Below are 18,742 nucleotides of genomic sequence, written 5' to 3' on the forward strand. Positions count from 1 at the left end.
TCTCTCTCTCTCTCTGTTATTGTTTGGGATAGTTCAATGACCCCGATAGTAAAACACATACATCACTCAGTCGTCCCTTTTCCTCTTTATCACAACACCATTCCAACATCTATTATTTATTTTTATCTTTATCTATCAAACGCTTCACGCAAAGTAATAATAATGGCTGATATTCTTCCTATGGGTTTAATTATCGGGGTTATATTGCTACAGGTGAGGCGACAGGTAGGCAAGATGGAGGAAGCTGTGACGTCATGATCGAGTTGCTAACGAAGTTCATGATTAACTTTATTATTCAAAATTTCGACCTTTACCACCTTTTGAAATCACAGTCATATAGATCCTGAAAAATAACTGTTCTTTTGTTCATATATTTAGACGTTATCATTGAAACTGACGGTGATTTTGGAAATACGTCAGATGGAACTACTCGGCAGCATTTGAATTCCTGACCACCTGTAGCAAAGAGGGAGAAAGAGAGCAGTGAGCTTCCAGAGGTGGGGGGGAGAGGACGTCCGGTTTTTATCTCCAACAGTGACCAGTACCGCAGCAGAAAATGTGACTCGGTGGTTGTCTATTGAATGAGGTAGTGTGAAGTGATTACAAGTGTCGCTAGAAGTTGTGGGAAAAGTGTCAAGTGGTGGAGAAAAGTCGAATTTAGGAAGATTTTGGAACCCTTTGTAGATATCAACACTTAAATCTCGCACTTTCAAACCAACGAGGCGAAGAGTGAGAATTGGGTGACTTAAAATCGCCAAAATCGTCCTTCATCATAAGTGTACGCTATAAATCTTAATTATTCGCGATTTTGTGTGATTTCTCGAGACTTTACGCTATTTTCAGGTCTGGTGTGATTCGCGGATTTGGCGCTCACTTCCGGATGGGTTTCGTGGAAGTGCTACCCCTTCAGTTCGATGACGCGCTTGATGTATTTAGCTTTTTCTACTGCCAGACGATTTTTTCATTTTTGGAGGGATTTTTTGGAACGGGGGGGTTAAATAGAGCCTCCAAAAATCCCTTCACTACGAGAGGTCTCCCTTAGGCTGAATAAAATCGTCTGGGGTGAGGAAGAAAATAGAAAATGAGTCGTCGGAGTGAAGTGCTTAACACTTTCACTGCCAGGACGGTTTAGTCATTCGTTCTTGCTGCCTCCAGACGATTTTATGCAGCTGAGTGAAGGCCGTGAGAGAGAGAGAGAGAGAGAGAGAGAGACGGGGGGGATGGGAGGTAACCTGACCACGCATTCCAGACAATTCCAAGAACCATTTCAGTAACACAGGTTCCGGGGGCGACGTAAACAATGTATTTCCACTAACCATTTTAAACCTCGGAACCTTGACGTTACTCACAGGCACACCATTCCACGCATTTGTCCTTCATAATTACCTCTTAGAATCAGTAACAAAATGGGACCTTGCTCAGACCTTCATGTAGTTTTAATATTATAGGTTTTATTTATACAAGATCCTAATTGATTCACAGGATTAACGTATGTCCATAACAACTGACTCTTATCACCGTTGGTTTTTCCTTCATTTTTTTTTACTAATAATAGCTTGGCCTTGAAGTGTTTGGCAGCTTCATGAGTTAAGACAAATGTATATACAAGCCGTTTGGTACTCAAGCTTAGGAAAGTTTATATATACAAGCTTTATGTATAATGCTGGGAAATACAGTGTTTGTCTCATCCTCAGAACCACTCACCCCCGGAACCTGTTACTGAAATGGTTCTTGGAATTGAAGTCTGGATTGTGTGGTCAGGTTACCCCCCTATACCCTTACCCTCCCCCACCTCTCTCTCTCTCTCTCTCTCTCTCTCTCTCTCTCTCTCTCTCTCTCTCTCTAATTTATGGCAACCCACCACAGCCTTGTTTACTAAACTAACTTAATGTTCTGTAACAAACTAACCTATCCGAACCTTGCCTAGCCCAACCTAATTTGACCTCACCTAACCCGTCGTACTCTAAACCAGTGATCTCAAAGTATGGGCACATATCAGCGAGTGGGTAAATTTGGCATCGTGCTGCGGGTAATGGAGGGCTGGGTAATCATGTGTTCATATTTATCTTTAATACGAAATATGAAATTTCATAAATTTTGTATTTCAAAGTCAGACTTAAAAATGTATACCTGTCCATACAGTTCCTCTATCGTTTTCGTTTTCTTTTATAAAAGCTCCAACATGCTTGCATGAATCGGCCTTGGTCACCTAATTGCGATTCTCCACGCTGCTCGATCTCTGGCAAAATCCCTATTCAGTCTCTTATCCCTGATATCACACACTCTGTGACCTCGTCCCAGATCTTTTTCGGTCTGCCTCTCACAACCGTATCCCCAACGTTCACACCTCTCACCTTCTACACCCAACTGTCATCCCCCATCCTCTCCACATATCCAAACCATCTCAAGCTTCCCCTCCTCAGCACAACACCGATACACTCCAGTCCCATCCTTCCTCTCAACTCTTCCATTGTAAACCTAGCCTCCCCAGGCCTCACATTCAAGGGCACACTGCACATCTATCTAATTATTGTCGTTTCTGTAAGTCTGAGCCTACGAATATCCTCTTCCTTTACTGCCCAGGTCTCACTACCATACAGCATTACACTCCTAGCCCATGCCGCAGACAAAGAAATTAATACGAATGAACAGCATTTTCGTTTTCTTGGCGCTTGTCATTTTAGTGTAATAACCCAACAGTTACTGGTATTTACCGTACTGTGTTTGTAGAGTCACAAATATGTTATTGTTTTCAAAAGCTTTTGGAAAACACAGAATGATGAGTTTAAAAGTATATATTATCGCATACATTTTCTTTCTTTTGACAATAAAATGTATTTATTACGGAAGTTAAAATAATCGTTAATGTAAACCACAAAAATGTTTTCTATGTGTAAAATAAGAATGACAATAAAAATAAGAGAAATAAGATATGCGTTCAGTAAGTTATCTTTGGCAAACTTCATCTGCTTTCACCTGCGTCTCAAAAGTTTATCTTGACTGAGAAAGCTATGAATCAATCCTTCACGGCTCCCAGACCATTACTCCTACAACACCAATTTTCACAGGGTATACTATCCCAGCCCCTCCACCCACCCCACAATCCCAGCACACCCCAACCTTTGCTTTGTTTCCCTCACCCATTTCTTTACAAATTAACCTTTTCATACTGAGAATATATACCTGCGTCATAAGATCCCAGGCAAATAAACCATTAGCCATTTCCCACTGCACACATTTTCACAGGGTATACTCTCATGTCCCCGCCCCACGCCCACCAACATTCCTGGCATCCAGCTCACTCCTTGCCTCACGTCGCCTATATCCTAAACTCTCTTGGTCGGTTTCATGATGCGACGCGGGTCAGTCGGTCAACGAACTTACTTTTTTACCACCGTACATTATTTACGGTCCATTGTTGACTGTGTATCGTGAAAAATATATTGTTAATGAAGCCTTGAATAATTGTCTGGTATTAGCTGGGACGATACTAGAGTTGTTTCTGGGATGAGAGGGTTAAGGAGAGAGAGAGAGAGAGAGAGAGAGAGAGAGAGAGAGAGTATAACTATTCCCTAACCCCCCCCTTCTTCCGGTCACCTTGGCTGGGCGTGTCGAGAGAACACACACACACACACACACACACACACACACACACACACACACACACACAGCCCCATTACCCTCGCGTGGTCGAAAAGCATAAAACCCAAACCTTCATCTTTCCTGTGGTATTTCTAAACGCCTGTACCTTAGCGATTTATTTTGCACATTACATCTTAACGCCCACCCTTTGCAGATATACTAGAACTGTTCCAGGCATGAGAGGGTTAATTTCACTATACTCCTCTCACTCTAACTTGGCCCAGATTTTCGTCCTTGCTTATTTAACGTAGCTGAGTGGCAGTATGAGACAATACTGTGGCTCTACATCCCTTCCGTGGCACTTCTTCGTGATTAGCACGGTATTCTCGTCTTAATTTGTGGCTACAACTTGTCCTAAAATTGCCAAAGAATAACACTAGGATACGATGCTAGTCACGAAGAAGTGCTGTGGGAAGGATGTAATAGCCGTAGTATTGTCTTTTTCTGCCACTGAGTTACGTGTAGTAAGCAACCACGGGAGGATAAGCTGGGCCAAGTTAAGGTGAACAGAGTATAGCAAGGGGAGGAACTGACTGATGCCTTTTATCCTTTTATTGGTGTTTTGCTTGATATTCCCAGACGATTTTCTTCAGCTGAGGATAGACACTTTACTGCTACCTTTACATATAGCAATCCTCCCTATATTGACTTATTGTAGGTATACCCGACGATTTTATTCAGCTGAGGATAGACACTACTGGAGAGGATAGATAAAGACGATTAATACCTTTACAAATAGCAATCTTCCCTATACAGACTCATTTTAGGTATATCCAGACGATTTTCTTCAGCTGAGGAGAGTCTGAGAACTGGAGGGGTTAAATATAAACGTCACTATTATCCTTTCACCTTAACTTGGCCCAGATTTTCGTCCTTTTGCAGCTCACTTCACGCAGCTCAGGGGCCGTAAGGGAATGCTAGGGCTCGACACCCTTTCCATAGCACTTCTTCGTGACTAGGACTAGGGACAAGGGCGAAACTAATTTGGTCCAAGAGTCTGACCGGCACGAAAATTGATCTCGCGCTCTTTTGTTCGTTGGTTGGATGCGCTGACCAACTGCCCCCGGAAGGAAAATTTGAAAGTGGAGTCAGGCGGTGGGCGGGGAGGAGCGCTTAGTCATTATCCCCCCCCCTCCCCGTCTCTCTCTCTCTCTCTCTCTCTCTCTCTCTCTCTCTCTCTCTCTCTCCGTGTTCAGCAAATGCAAATCCCACACTTCACCCTAATCTTCGTAAACTGATTTTTATTTTCAAACTTTCTACAGGTAACCAAAGCAATAACAACCAAAAAAAGAAAAAGAAAACAACAATACTACCTCCATGAAGAAAACGGACTGAAAAGACACGAACAATAACATTAATTAGATATGGAGATCAGACAAACAGTGAATGAAGGGCAGAAGGAAAAATAACACAAAGAAGGAAGTTTGAAAAAATGGCGGGAAAGTGTGCGTATGGAAGCAGTGGTGCCAATTCAATCAAGATGGCCGCCCCAGGGTTGCCACTTCTCTCGATGTACAAGTGTTTAGTTTTTTTAGTATTTTTGGCCCCGTGTGTGGTTCTGGGGCAGGACAGATGCTCACCCGCTGTAATCAATTGTGCCACAGACTGCAAGGAAGGCGGTGGAGGGAATTACCAACCCCAGCGATGCCACGAGTGTAGATGTGAAGGTAAGAAAGTGGATATTGTGTTGGTAACTCTGATTCTTTCTTGGGGTGAGATTGTAAATACTCCATGAATAGCAGAATATTATATGGTCATTATTGTGTTGGTAATCTGATTAACTTTTGCTGGGAATTAGAATATTGTATATAGCGCAACTATGATCTACACCAGCTGAGAATGGGTATATTAAGCAGAAATCGCTACGTTTTAAAGTTTAAATTTTTGTCGATGTATTATATAATATGTACATTATGTATATAGTGTTCATTGCATCATATTGATATTCTGTAGAATTTAAAATTGCAATCCCTTAAATACTGATGTTAGAAGTAATTACTAACTACTACTACTAAGGCTAAATACTACTACTACTACTACTACTACTACTACTACTACTACTACTGTTGGTGGTGCTGCAACTGAAGGTAGGTAAGAATAAAACTAAATACTATTCTTCGGGAGGAATGGTTATACAATAACGAGTTTCTGCGTCTTTGGAACGATGAAGTAGAATGAGTTAATTAATGTGTTTAGAGCATGAGAATGTAAGTGATTTGAGTGAGAGGATGCTGATGTTAAAGTGAAGCAGCTTTGTGGAAGTTTTGATAATACTGTACACTGAATAAATCAATGGAGTCGTAGGGGAAACTGAATATAGGCCGTCGAACAAAAACTTTATTTCACACACACACACACACACACACACACACACACACACACACACACACACACACACACACACACACACACACACACACACACACAAGAAAAAAAAAATGCTAACCAGACACATTAAACTCCTCGTCAGCCAACTTCCTCATAGATTCGAACCTTTTCCTGACGGTCGCTTCTCACTGGCTGCGGTAAATTTCTTCCTGTTGACAAAATGGTGATGTGTGTAACGCAGTATGTTCATATTTATTTGTAAATTTCACACTGATCTTCCACGAGTCTAGATTGGTTGCTGGGGAGGGTTACTGATTAGCTAGGTGGCGAGAAATTAAAATGATAGTAGTAATAGTAGTAGTAGTAATAATAGTAATAATAATAATGATAATAATGATAATAAAGAAGCGCAATAAATCGTCTAAGGGCAGAACATTTGACCATAATGTATGACCAGACTTTAGGCGAATTATTCCGGATGTCTAATTAGCTACTGCATCCTTGCCTGACCCTCAGCCATTCACAATATTTGGTGAACAAGGATTAAGAGTTCGAATTGACCTTGCTTTTTCACCTTGACCTTTGATCTCTTGCCCTCAAAATTGAATCACGTCATCCTTAGCTGACCCTCAACTCTTCCACATAGAGTAGTAGTAGTAGTAGTAGCAATAATAGTTGTAGTAATAGTAGAAGTAATAGTTATCGGCTGCAACATTTGACTTTTAACTAGTTGTTCTTAAAATCTAATATCTTCATTCTCTCCTTACCCTCAACTTCTGCACCAAGTTTGGCTTATATCGGATCAGAACCTAAAAATTACCATGCATTATGACTGACTTGTGACCTGTTCTAAAAAAATAAAAAAATAAAAAGGTTAGCCTCTTGGAAGACATTAAACTCTCCTACCAAGATTGGTTTAATATTAAAACTGAGTTATATTGTTCACACACACACACACACACACACACACACACACACACACACACACACACACACACACACACATACATACATTCGGGTTTAACTACAGTAGTGACCAGCGTGTTGGAAAGCCAAGCCAAGCTATGCTCGACCTTTGATCTTGACCCGTAACCTTGTGGTGTGTGTGTGCACCACAATCGAATAACCTGCTCCCATCCCCACACGCAATGCACGTATCAAGTTTGCCCCACACTGCAGCAGACTTAGAAGGTACATTCCACCCCCTGAATTTGACTGACACCCTTGACCCTGAGCTGTAATTTTGCACCAAAACTGAATCACATCTTCCAAGATCCCTACACAATATATGGACGACTTTTGATCCAAAGAAGATCATCCATTCATTACTTCCGCCTACGAAGTTGGAGGAGGTTATGTATTCACCTAGGTTTGTATGTTTGTTTGTTCACACGATATCTCCAAAAGCTCTCAGTGAATTTCAATGAAATTCTATGGACGGGTGGGTCATGGGCCAAAAAAGAATTGATTAAATTTTGGGGCGGATCCGCATCCTGTATCTAATATCTCGTGAAGTTCTTAATGAATTTCAATAATTTTTTTTCGAAGAGTGGGCCATGGGTCAAGGAACACTTGATTAAATTCTGGGGCGAACCCGGATCCTATGTATTCCACACAATATCTCTACGGATCCGGATCTGGATCCTTTTCAATGGCAATGGCATTGGCAAAGGTATGCTCTCTCTGAGTGCTTCCTAGCTAGATAATTTGTTCACACACACACACACACACACACACACACACACATATATATATATATATATATATATATATATATATATATATATATATATATATATATATATATATATATATATTGCCAGACGCCTCAATCCCGTTTGGGGTGGCCACAAACAAATCGCCTCCACGTCGCCGTTCCCCGCCATTTCACTGCCCTGCTCCCAACTCACACTCCCCTCTCTTATATACCTCTCCACCCCTTCCCTCCATCTCATCCTCGGCCTCCCCCTCCCTCTTCCCCCCTCCACCTCACTCACATACACTCTCTTCGTCAGTCTTTCACCCTCCGTCCTCTCCACATGGCCAAACCACCTCAGTGTGTTCCTCATAACACTTCCTATCACATCCACATCCAGACCACAACGCTCCTTTATATCCTCATTCGTCAGCCTGTCTCTCCATGTGACTCACAGGTTCCTCTTAAATAACTCATTTCCACTGCTCTCACTCTTGACTTGTGTCCTTCCAACAACGTCCAAGCTTCACTTCCATACGTTAGAGTTGGTATCACAATACTGTCATGTAGTAACTTTTTCACTTCCATACTCACTTCCCTGTTTCTTATCACTGCTTTCAAAGAACCAGCAACCTTTCTTCCCTGCTGTACTCTTTCAAGCACTTCACCCTTCAAACCTCCATCCTTACTCATCACACTACCCAAGTACTTAAACGTACTCACATTTTCCAAATCCTCTCCATCCAACCTCGCTGTACATTCACTGACTTCACCTCTCTCAAAGACCATCACTTTACTCTTCTCTACATTCACCTCTAGATTCCGTTCCTTACACACTCTCCCAAACTCATCCACCAAGCCTTGCAGCTCCCCTTCGTCTTCACTCAACAACACAGTATCATCTGCAAACAACAGTACAGGGAGTTTCCAAACACTATCGTCTCTCACCAGGGCCACTCCAATATCCACTACCCTACCTTGTAACTCTTTTATTACCCCATCCATGTACAGTACAGATTGAACAACCATGGAGACATGACACATCCCTGTTTCAACCCAACCTCCAAAGAGAAAAATTCACTTAGTTCACCATCCACACGCACTGCAGCCTTCGCACCATCATACATACTCTTCACAGCATTCAACAACTTTCCATCTACTCCATATATTCTTAATACTTTCCACAATCCTTGTCTATCCACCCTGTCATATGCTTTCTCCAAATCCATGAAAGCCGCATACAACTTCTTTCTTTTCTCTAGAAACTTTTCCACTAAAGATCTAAGAAGGAATATCTGATCTACACAACCTCTTCCCTTCCTAAAGCCTCCCTGTTCTTCTCCAACTAATTCTTCTGTTCTTTCTCTAACTCTGTCAATAAGTATCCTACCATACACGTTTCCTATTATACTAAGAAGACAAATGCCCCTATGATTACCAAACACTTCTTTTTCCCCTTTTCCTTTGTACAAGGGAATAATTATACCTGACTTCCAATCCTCCGGGACTCTGCCTTCCTCCTAGGCCAATCTGCACATCTTCCACATCCATTCTACTACTATCTCTCCCCAGTGTTTGAGCATTTCACCACACACTCCATCAATTCCTGGGGCTTTCCGTGATTTAACTTTCTTCATTGCTTCCACAACTTCTATCCTACTGATTTCTTCCTGTCTTCTCACCTCCCTCCTTCTCCCAGCCATTCCCCAGCCACTTATACTCGAATTACTTCCATCCTGTATGTTCAACAATTCCTTAAAGTGTTCTCTCCATCTGCTCACTTTTTCTCCCTTCTCCACTAGTAATCTACCATTTTCATCTTTCACTCCCCTGCTAACCTCACTTCCACCCTGTTTTACTCTCTTCACCTCTTTCCAGAACATTTTCTTACAGTCCCTCCACTTGACACTCAAATTCCTTCCAAATTCCTCATCCACTCTCTTCTTACTCTCTCTTACTAATCTTTTCACCTCTGTCTTTCTTTCTACATATAACTCTTTCTTCCCCCTCTCAACTTCTTCCACGCCCCTACTTCTCATCCATTCATTGTATGCTTTCTTCTTTTGTGCCACAGCCTGTCTCACCTCTTCGGTCCACCACGCTGTTCCTTGCACCCCCCTCCGTCTTCTCTTCCTCCAACACACCACATCACATGCTGCACATATTTCTTCAGTAAATATCCTGCACACACCTTCCACGTCCCCCATCTGCTCCAATTCATATTTGCCCAATCGTTCCTCCACTTCTCTCTTATACTTTGTCTTTTTCTCATCCTCTTGTAACCTTTCCACTCTCCTTGCAACTACTCCTTCCTCTCGTCTTTCCCTTCTTCTATTCCTCCATCTTACTTGTATCCTAATTCTGGCCACCACCAAGTAGTGGTCAGAAAGTCCACTCCCCCAACCTCTATAAGCCCTTGCATCCATTACACATCTTCGCATCCTTTCATCCACACACACATAATCAATCATTGCCTTCCTTTCATTCACTTCACCACCCACCCTTCTCATCACTCGCCATGTATACCTGTGGATCATTTTATGCCTGAAGAGGGTATTGGCTATCACCAATCCCCTCCCAGCACAAATGTCCACTAACGCACTGCCATTCTCATCTATCTCAGCAGGCACACCCCACTCACCAACTATCTATCTATCTATCTATCTATCTATCTCTCTCTCTATATATATATATATATATATATATATATATACGTACAAACTGACTGGATCACAATAACTTCAGTTTTTGTCGCTAAAGGTAGTTGGTCCTTCGTCACTTTCAAGCAGTCTCGCAACTGCTGATTTTTCTAACTGGTTATTTATTTATTTATTTATTTAAGCATCATTTTGGTCATTGTCTACGGAGCAACGTACAGTTGTGGACAGTATTATCGTTCCATGTTTTAGCAGAACAGTAATGGAACTCGCCCAAATTATTTAGAATATTGTATTGTTACGAATATCCCGTTACTGGATTTTGAAATTCATAGCTGGTTCGCTGTTTATTGTTAAAGAAGTGCATCTATACTGAAGCTGTGTCTGTTGCTGTACCAGAAAATAATAAATAATGGTATGGGATTTCATTGGTTTCCCTGAACGTAGGTATGGATACTGCGGAAAGGGTACTTCACACATGACGTACTGTATGTAACGTTTTCAGTAATATATACATATTTTCGCAGCAGGTATAATACTCTTCAGAATCTCCTATGAAGAAAAACATTACATGTGTAGTGAACCACTGATAATAAGTGTTTTTATAATTCTACTTACACATAAGTTTTACAATGATAGTCCCTTTTTACCAGTACTTCTGTGTTTTGATCCATGGTACTTGTAATTTTTAATTCATATATTACCTCAGTGTTAGACCATGATTAAAGTATTTGTCTGCTTGGAATATAAGTGGAACAGGATTGTCTTCAGCTACTGGTATAATACCGTTTATGGAATAGTGAAGCTAACTCATAGCGACATGTAGTATTTTCGTACTATACTATCATACAATATAGTAGGCTACTATGAACTTTCTTCTACTCACACTGTATTGTACGTTATCATGTGTATTCTGGTAAATAAGAACTGATTAGTCTACTACTACTACTCCTACTACTACTGCCACTACTGCAACTGTTACTACTACTACTACTAGACTATTCTGGTATACTTACAGAGGGAGGTGTCAGCATCGGAGGAGACAAGCTGAGCGACGGAGACAGTGAGTTACCCGTAGCATAGTGTTACGCTAATATTAACAGCTCCTGCTATATTAGCGGTAGTTAGAAGAATGTCCGCTCGTTTCGCTCGCTCCAGCCGCTGCAATAACCTCTGAAGCCATGAGAGTAGAGGAATAATAATAATAATAATAATAATAATAATAATAAGGTAGCTAGATATTAGAATTCTGTCTTTGTGATATAGAGGTAGTAATTTTAAGACTATCTATCTATCTATAGCCCGACGCCCTAATCCAGCAAAGGGTGGCCGGAGACAAAACGCCTCCAAGTCGCTCTGTCACCCACCATTTGACTACCCTCCCCCCAACTCACTCCCCCCTCCCTCATATACCTCTCAGCTCCATCCCTCCACTTCATCCTCGGTCTATCCCTCCCTCTCCCTCCCTCCACCTCACCTACATACACCCTCTTAGTCTTGCATTCTCCATTCTCTCCACATGTCCAAACCACCTCAGTGTATTTCTCCTAATCTTCTCAACCACATCCACATCTACCCCACAACGCTCCTTCACTTCTTCCTTCGTCAACCTGTCCCTCCACGTCACTCCACATGCTCCTCTCAAGTAACTCATTTCCACTGCTCTCACTCTTGACATGTTCCCCTCTTGCAAGGTCCACGCCTCGCTTTGATACGTCAGGGTAGGGATCACAATACTATCATGCAGTGACTTCTTAACTTCCATACTCACCTCCCTATTTCTCATCACTGCTTTCAGTGTACCAACAACCTTCCTTCCCTGCTGTACCCTTTCACGTACTTCATCCCCCAAAGTTCCATCCTTACTCATCACACTACCCAAGTACTTGAATGCACTCACATTCTCCATATCCTCACCATCCAACCTCACTGTACATTCTGTGCCTTCATTCCTCTCAAACACCATAACTTTACTCTTGTTTACATTAACTTTCAGCTTCCTCCTCCTACCCCCTGGGGGTAGGGGGGTTTCAAGAATACTCCCCCAGTATCCCTGCTTGTCGTACGAGGCGACTAAAAGGGTTGGTGGTGGGTTAGTGCCCCACCCCGTAAAAAGAACTAACTAAAAAAGCAAATAAAGCGCCTCGGACCCGGACGGACCATACGTTGACGACTAAGGAACGGACAAAGGACATTCTGAGGGTGGGAACGTGGAATGTGAGAGGAGTGAATGATGAAGTGAAAGAGAGAGAGATTGTCCAGGTGCTTGAGGATGCAAAAGTGGATATATGTGGATTGACTGAAACTAAATGGAAAGGTGAAAGGATGAGAGAATGGGAATACGGTGTAGGTATATGTGCGGGAGTCAGTGAGAATGAGAGGGCAAGAGAGGGAGTATGTCTGATGATAAGCAAGAAGTGGAAGGAGAATATAAGAGAGTATGGAACAGTGGGTGCAAGGATTGTATGGGTGAGGATGAAAGTAGGTATACAAGCATGGGCGATTGTATGTGTGTATGCTCCAACAGAGGATCGAGTGGCAAGAGTGAAAGATGAGTTTTGGGCGAGAGTAGAAGCATGTATGGACAAGTTTGAGAGGAGCGAGAGAGTGCTGTTGATTGGAGACATGAATGGCAAAGTTGGGAATGTACGAGTGGATGGAGTGGTTGGTCAGTGGGGTGTGCCAGCGGAAGTAGATGGGAATGGTAGTGCTTTGGTGGACATCTGTGCTGGTAAGGGGTTGGCAATAGCCAACACCTACTTTCGTCATAAGATGATCCACCGGTATACATGGAGAGTAATGAGGAGGATGGATGGTGAACTTGTTGAACGAAAGGCTATGATAGACTACGTGTGTGTGGATGAGCGAATGAGAAGACAAGTGTTGGATGCAAGAGTGTGGAGAGGGTGGGGGAATGGAGTCTCGGACCATCACTTAGTGATGGCCAAGGTAGAGCTGCAAAGAAAGTGGTTGAGGAGGCGAAGGGGAAGACAGGAGGAAGCAGCTCCTGTGAGAAGAGTGGAGAAATTGCAAGATAGTGAGAAGAGGACAGAGTATAAGAGCATAGTGGAAGAAAGATTGGGAAGGTATGAGCTAGAACAGATGGAAGGGGTGGAAGACGTATGTAAGATATTCACGGAAGAGATAAGCGCAGCGTGTGAGGCGGTTTGTGGAGTGAGGAGGAGATGCAAGGGTGTGCAAGGGACAGCATGGTGGAATGATGAGGTGAAACGAGCTGTGGAACAAAAGAAGAAGGCATATGGTGAATGGTTGGCGAGTAGAGGTAGGGGAGAAGATGAGAGAGAGAAGAGAGAGGTATATGTGAGCAGGAGAAGGGAGGTTAAGAGACTGGTGAAGGAGAGTAAGAAGAAAGTGGATGAAAAGTTTGGGAGGAATCTGAGTGTGAAATGGAGGGAGAGTAAGAAATTGTTTTGGAAGGAGGTAAAGAAAGTAAGGCAGTGTGAAAGGGGAAATAGTAGGGGAGTGAAAGATAGGAATAATAGATTGTTGGTGGAGAAGAGAGAGAAACTGAGGAGATGGAAGGAGCACTTTGAGGATTTGTTGAATGTAGAGAGTGAGAGCAGTGTGAGTATAAGTGGTTGGGGAATGGCTGGGAGAAGAAGAGATGAGAGGAGGGAGGAAGAGATCAGTAGGTCGGAAGTAGTGGAAGCAATGAAGATTAAGCTGGGAAAGGCCCCAGGAATTGATGGAGTGTGTGGTGAAATGCTTAGGTATGGGGGTGAGATTGTTGTGGAGTGGATATGGAAGTTGTGTAGATTGGCTTGGGAAGAGGGAAGGGTTCCAGAGGACTGGAAATCAGGTATAATTGTTCCTCTGTACAAAGGAAAAGGGGAGAGAGAAGTATGTGGTAACCATAGGGGTATTTGCCTTCTTAGTGTGACTGGTAAAATATATGGTAGAATACTCATTGATAGGGTTAGGCATATGACAGAGGAGCTAGTTGGAGAAGAACAAGGGGGATTTAGGAAGGGAAAAGGGTGTGTAGATCAGATATTTGTTCTAAGATGTTTAGTGGAGAAGTATCTAAAGAAGGGAAGGAAAGTGTACGCTGCCTTCATGGACTTGGAGAAAGCTTATGACAGAATAGATAGGAAAGGTATGTGGAAGGTATTAAGAATATATGGAGTGGACGGGAAATTGTTGAGTGCTGTGAAGAGTATGTACGAGGGAGCTAGGGCTACGGTGCGAGTGGATGGTGAGCTGAGTGAGTTCTTTGATCTCAATGTGGGACTGAAACAGGGGTGTGTAATGTCTCCATGGCTGTTTAATATATATATGGATGGGGTCGTAAAGGAGGTACAAGGTAGGGCAATGGATGTGAGGGTGGCCCTAATGAATGAGGGTGAGATTTGGAAGCTTCCGGTGTTGCTGTTTGCTGATGATACAGTATTGTTGAGTGAAGATGAATGGGAGTTGCAAGGTTTGGTGAATGAATTTGGGACAGTGTGTAGGAGGAGGAAGCTGAAAGTTAATGTAAACAAAAGTAAAGTTATGGTGTTTGAGAGGAATGAAGTCACAGAGTGTGCAGTGAGGTTGGATGGTGAGGATATGGAGAATGTGAGTGCATTCAAGTACTTGGGTAGTGTGATGAGTAAGGATGGAACTTTGGGGGATGAAGTACGTGAAAGGGTACAGCAGGGAAGGAAGGTTGTTGGCACACTGAAAGCAGTGATGAGAAATAGGGAGGTGAGTATGGAAGTTAAGAAGTCACTGCATGATGGTATTGTGATCCCTACCCTGACGTATGGAAGCGAGGCGTGGACCTTGCAAGAGGGGAACAAGTCAAGAGTGAGAGCAGTGGAAATGAGTTACTTGAGAGGAGCATGTGGAGTGACATGGAGGGACAGGTTGACGAATGAAGAAGTGAAGGAACGTTGTGGGGTAGATGTGGATGTGGTTGAAAAGATTAGGAGAAATACACTGAGGTGGTTTGGACATGTGGAGAGGATGGAGAATGAAAGACTGACTAAGAGGGTGTATGTAGGTGAGGTGGAGGGAGGGAGAGGGAGGGGTAAACCGAGGATGAGGTGGAGGGATGGAGTTGAGAGGTATATGAGGGAGGGGGGGGTGAGTTGGGGGGAGGGGAGTCAAATGGTGGGTGACAGAGTGACTTGGAGGCGTTTTGTCTGCGGCCACCCTTTGCGGGATTAGGGCGTCGGGCTATAGATAGATAGATAGATAGATTCCTCCTCCTACACACTGTCCCAAATTCATTCACCAAACCTTGCAACCCCCATTCATCTTCACTCAGCAGTACTGTATCATCACAAACAACAACACCGGAACACAATAGCATTTAATAAGTTTTATTTTTTATTTTTTTTAAAGACAATATCATTTAATAAGTTTTTTCTTTAATAAATCCTTAAGGTATTTTCAGCAATTTGAATTTAAACTTAAAAACCAACATTCACTTACTGTGAACTTATACTCTCTCTCTCTCTCTCTCTCTTTCTCAGGGCGGGTAGAGTGAAGGTGAGAGTGTGAGGTGTGAGGGAAGGTGAGCCAGGCAGGGAGGGTGAGAGGGAGGAAGAGGAAGTGTTCTAACATGGCAGTCAACCGTGGCTGTGCATCTCACCCTTCTTTCTCTGCACACACACACACACACACACACACACACACACACACACACACACACCACCTGCCCATCACCTCTTCCCTTTCCTCTCCTTCCCTCTCTCTACACACACACACACACACACACACACACACACACACACACACACACACACACACACACACACCACCTGCCCATCACCTCTTCCCTTTCCTCTCCTTCCCTCTCTCTTCACACACACACACACACACACACACACACACACACACACACACACACACACACACACACACACACACACACACACACACACACCACCTGCCCATCACCTCTTCCCTTTCCTCTCCTTCCCTCTCTCTTCACACACACACACACACACACACACACACACACACACACACACCGCTTCTCCATCATCTCCTTTCCCTTTCTTCCTCCCCCCCCCCGCATTCTCCTCCACCAAACCCCTCTGTTAACCCCCCTCCCTCCCTATCCTCTCTCTCTCTCTCTCTCTCTCTCTCTCTCTCTCTCTCTCTCCATGAAGAGGATCCAGGTCGGGCCGAAACTGTTTAATTTTGTGGGTATTATTTCCTTCGTTTTTGTCTGTCTGTTTTCACCCAAGGGAACTGGTCCAATGCCACGAGTCTCCTTGGTTACTAGTCAAATCAACCCCCTCTCCAGTCTGACTACACCTGGCCATCGACAGATCTGAAAGGGGTTAGGGATGAGAGAGAGAGAGAGAGAGAGAGAGAGAGAGAGGAAAAAACGGGCTATAGTGTTGATTCATTTATGATTTTGCAGTCTATCTATCGCCTATCTATCGACCAGTCTATCGCTTAGTCTATTTATTGCTTATCCATTGCCTAGTCTATCTATCGTCCATTTATCGCCTATCTATCGCTTATCTATTGCCTAGTCTATCTATCGCCTTCTATCGCCTGTCTATTGCCTATCCATCGTCTGTATCACCCATCTATCGGTTATCTAACGCCTATCTACCGTCTGTCTATCGTCTATCTATCGCCTAGTCTATCGTCTATCTATCGCCTAGTCTATCGTCTATCTATCGCCTAGTCTATCGCCTGTCTATCACCTATTCTATCGTCTATCTATCACCTAGTCTATCGTCTATCTATCGCCTAGTCTACCTATCGTCTATCTATCACCTTCAAGCCGAGGACGTATTTTTCGCCTTTCATTCAGTTTAGCAATAGCCTCTCGTACTGAAGGGGTTAACGGAGGCTTCACGAAACCCCTCCTGAGCCGTGAAAACTACATCAGGTGAGTGGATGGTTGGAGTCTAGTGTTACCTGAAGTTTTACCGTCCTGTGTTGCCTTCCTGGATTGACTTTGCCTCCCCCTCTCTCTCTCTCTCTCTCTCTCTCTCTCTCTCTCTCTCTCTCTTTATGATGTAGGTTAGATGCTTTTTTTTATTTCAATACTCGGCATTTTCAGCGTGTGTGTGTGTGTGTGTGTGTGTGTGTGTGTGTGTGTGTGTGTGTGTGTGTGTGTGTGCGGTTTGGTTTCATCTGTAAGTCGTGGCTGTGTGAAATTTGATGAGCCATAGTTGTTAAGGTAGGAATGAGTCTTCTTGGTTACTAGCCAAACTGATCCCCAGTCTGACCACATTTAACCATCAACTGAGCTGAAGGAGGTTAGGGATCCTTCTCAGGTTAGAGTAGTAGTAGTAGTAGTAACAGTAGTAGCAGTGGTGGGAGTAGTATAGTAGTGGTAGTAGTATTAGTTGCAGTGGAGGTAGTAGTAGTAGTAGTAGTAGTATAATCAGCATTATTATTACCCGTCCCCTCCCCGGCGGGGCTCGGGGACAGGTATTGTTTTCACTCGGTTTGTCCGTCTGTTTGTTTGTCTGTCTGTCTGTCTGTCTGTTAACAACTTTATGCGAAAACTACTGGTGCGATTTTGACCAAAATTACAGGTATGATGGACTATGACCTGATCACCTGATTAAATTTTGGACCAAATTGGGCCAAGGCCAAGGCTGTAGGCCCCAAAATGTAAAACGTAAAAATCGTTTTCACTCCATAACTTCCTTCAAATTCGTCATATCCACATGAAACCCAAACCTAAAAGTGATTCTTTCAAATCTGCATCCTATAGCAGGCCTCATTATATTGGGAGGGCACTCCCCAGTTAGCGGTAGGGGGGTCAGTGTCAGGTGGGTCGGGCCTAATTTTTCAAATGGGCATAAAATCGTCAATTTTCACCCGATTTACTCCAAATTTGATATGTGACATTTTGGCTAGAAATCCTGTTGTGTTTATACGTCAGCACTAAAATGACTGCCGGGGACGGGTTTACCTGTGCCCGGTACCGCTTCTTGTTACTCTATTTGTCTATTGCCAGACGCCTCAAGCCCGTAAGGGGTAGCCACAAACAAAATGCCTCCATGTCGCCCTGTCCAATGCCACTTCACTGCCTTGCTCCCAGCTCACACTCCCCTCTCCCATATACTCGTACCTCTCCACTCCATCTCTCCATCTCATCCTCGGCCTCCCCCTCCCTCTCCCCCCCTCCACCTCACTCGCATACACTCCTCGTCAGCCTCTCACCCACCATCCCTTCCACATGGCCAAACCACTTCATTGTATTTTTCCTAACGCTTTCTATCACATCCACATCCACACCACAGCGCTCCTTCACTTCCTCATTTGTCAGTCTGTCTCTCCATGTACCTTCACACTCTCCTCTCAGATAACTGATTTTCACTGCTCTCACTCTTGACTTGTGTCCCTCCAACGAGGTCCAAGCTTCACTTCCATACGTTAGAGATGGTATCACAGTACAGTCATGCAGCGACTTTTTTGCTTCCATTGCTCACTT

At 43.4% G+C, this 18,742-nt stretch overlaps 1 protein-coding gene across 2 annotated transcripts in view; it reads left to right on the plus strand.

The window, feature by feature from the left end:
• Positions 1 to 501: 501 nt before the first annotated feature.
• The window catches only part of LOC145396756 (uncharacterized), a 40,032-nt gene continuing 21,791 nt past the window's right edge, over positions 502 to 18,742 (plus strand). Inside the window, exons 1-3 of one of the 2 annotated variants that reach the window (XM_080270041.1) lie at positions 502 to 586; positions 4,905 to 5,309; positions 11,342 to 11,386. In XM_080270041.1, the coding sequence (XP_080126167.1) occupies positions 5,075 to 5,309; positions 11,342 to 11,386 (280 nt within the window). In that variant the 5' untranslated portion in view covers positions 502 to 586; positions 4,905 to 5,074. The remainder of the gene's footprint in view (positions 587 to 4,904; positions 5,310 to 11,341; positions 11,387 to 18,742) is intronic. The other variant, XM_080270042.1, reaches the window with a different exon arrangement.

This window comes from Coenobita brevimanus, chromosome 39, assembly GCF_032717465.1.
Source record: "Coenobita brevimanus isolate Jiangsu-jjx chromosome 39, ASM3271746v2, whole genome shotgun sequence".
NCBI classification, from domain to species: domain Eukaryota; kingdom Metazoa; phylum Arthropoda; class Malacostraca; order Decapoda; family Coenobitidae; genus Coenobita; species Coenobita brevimanus.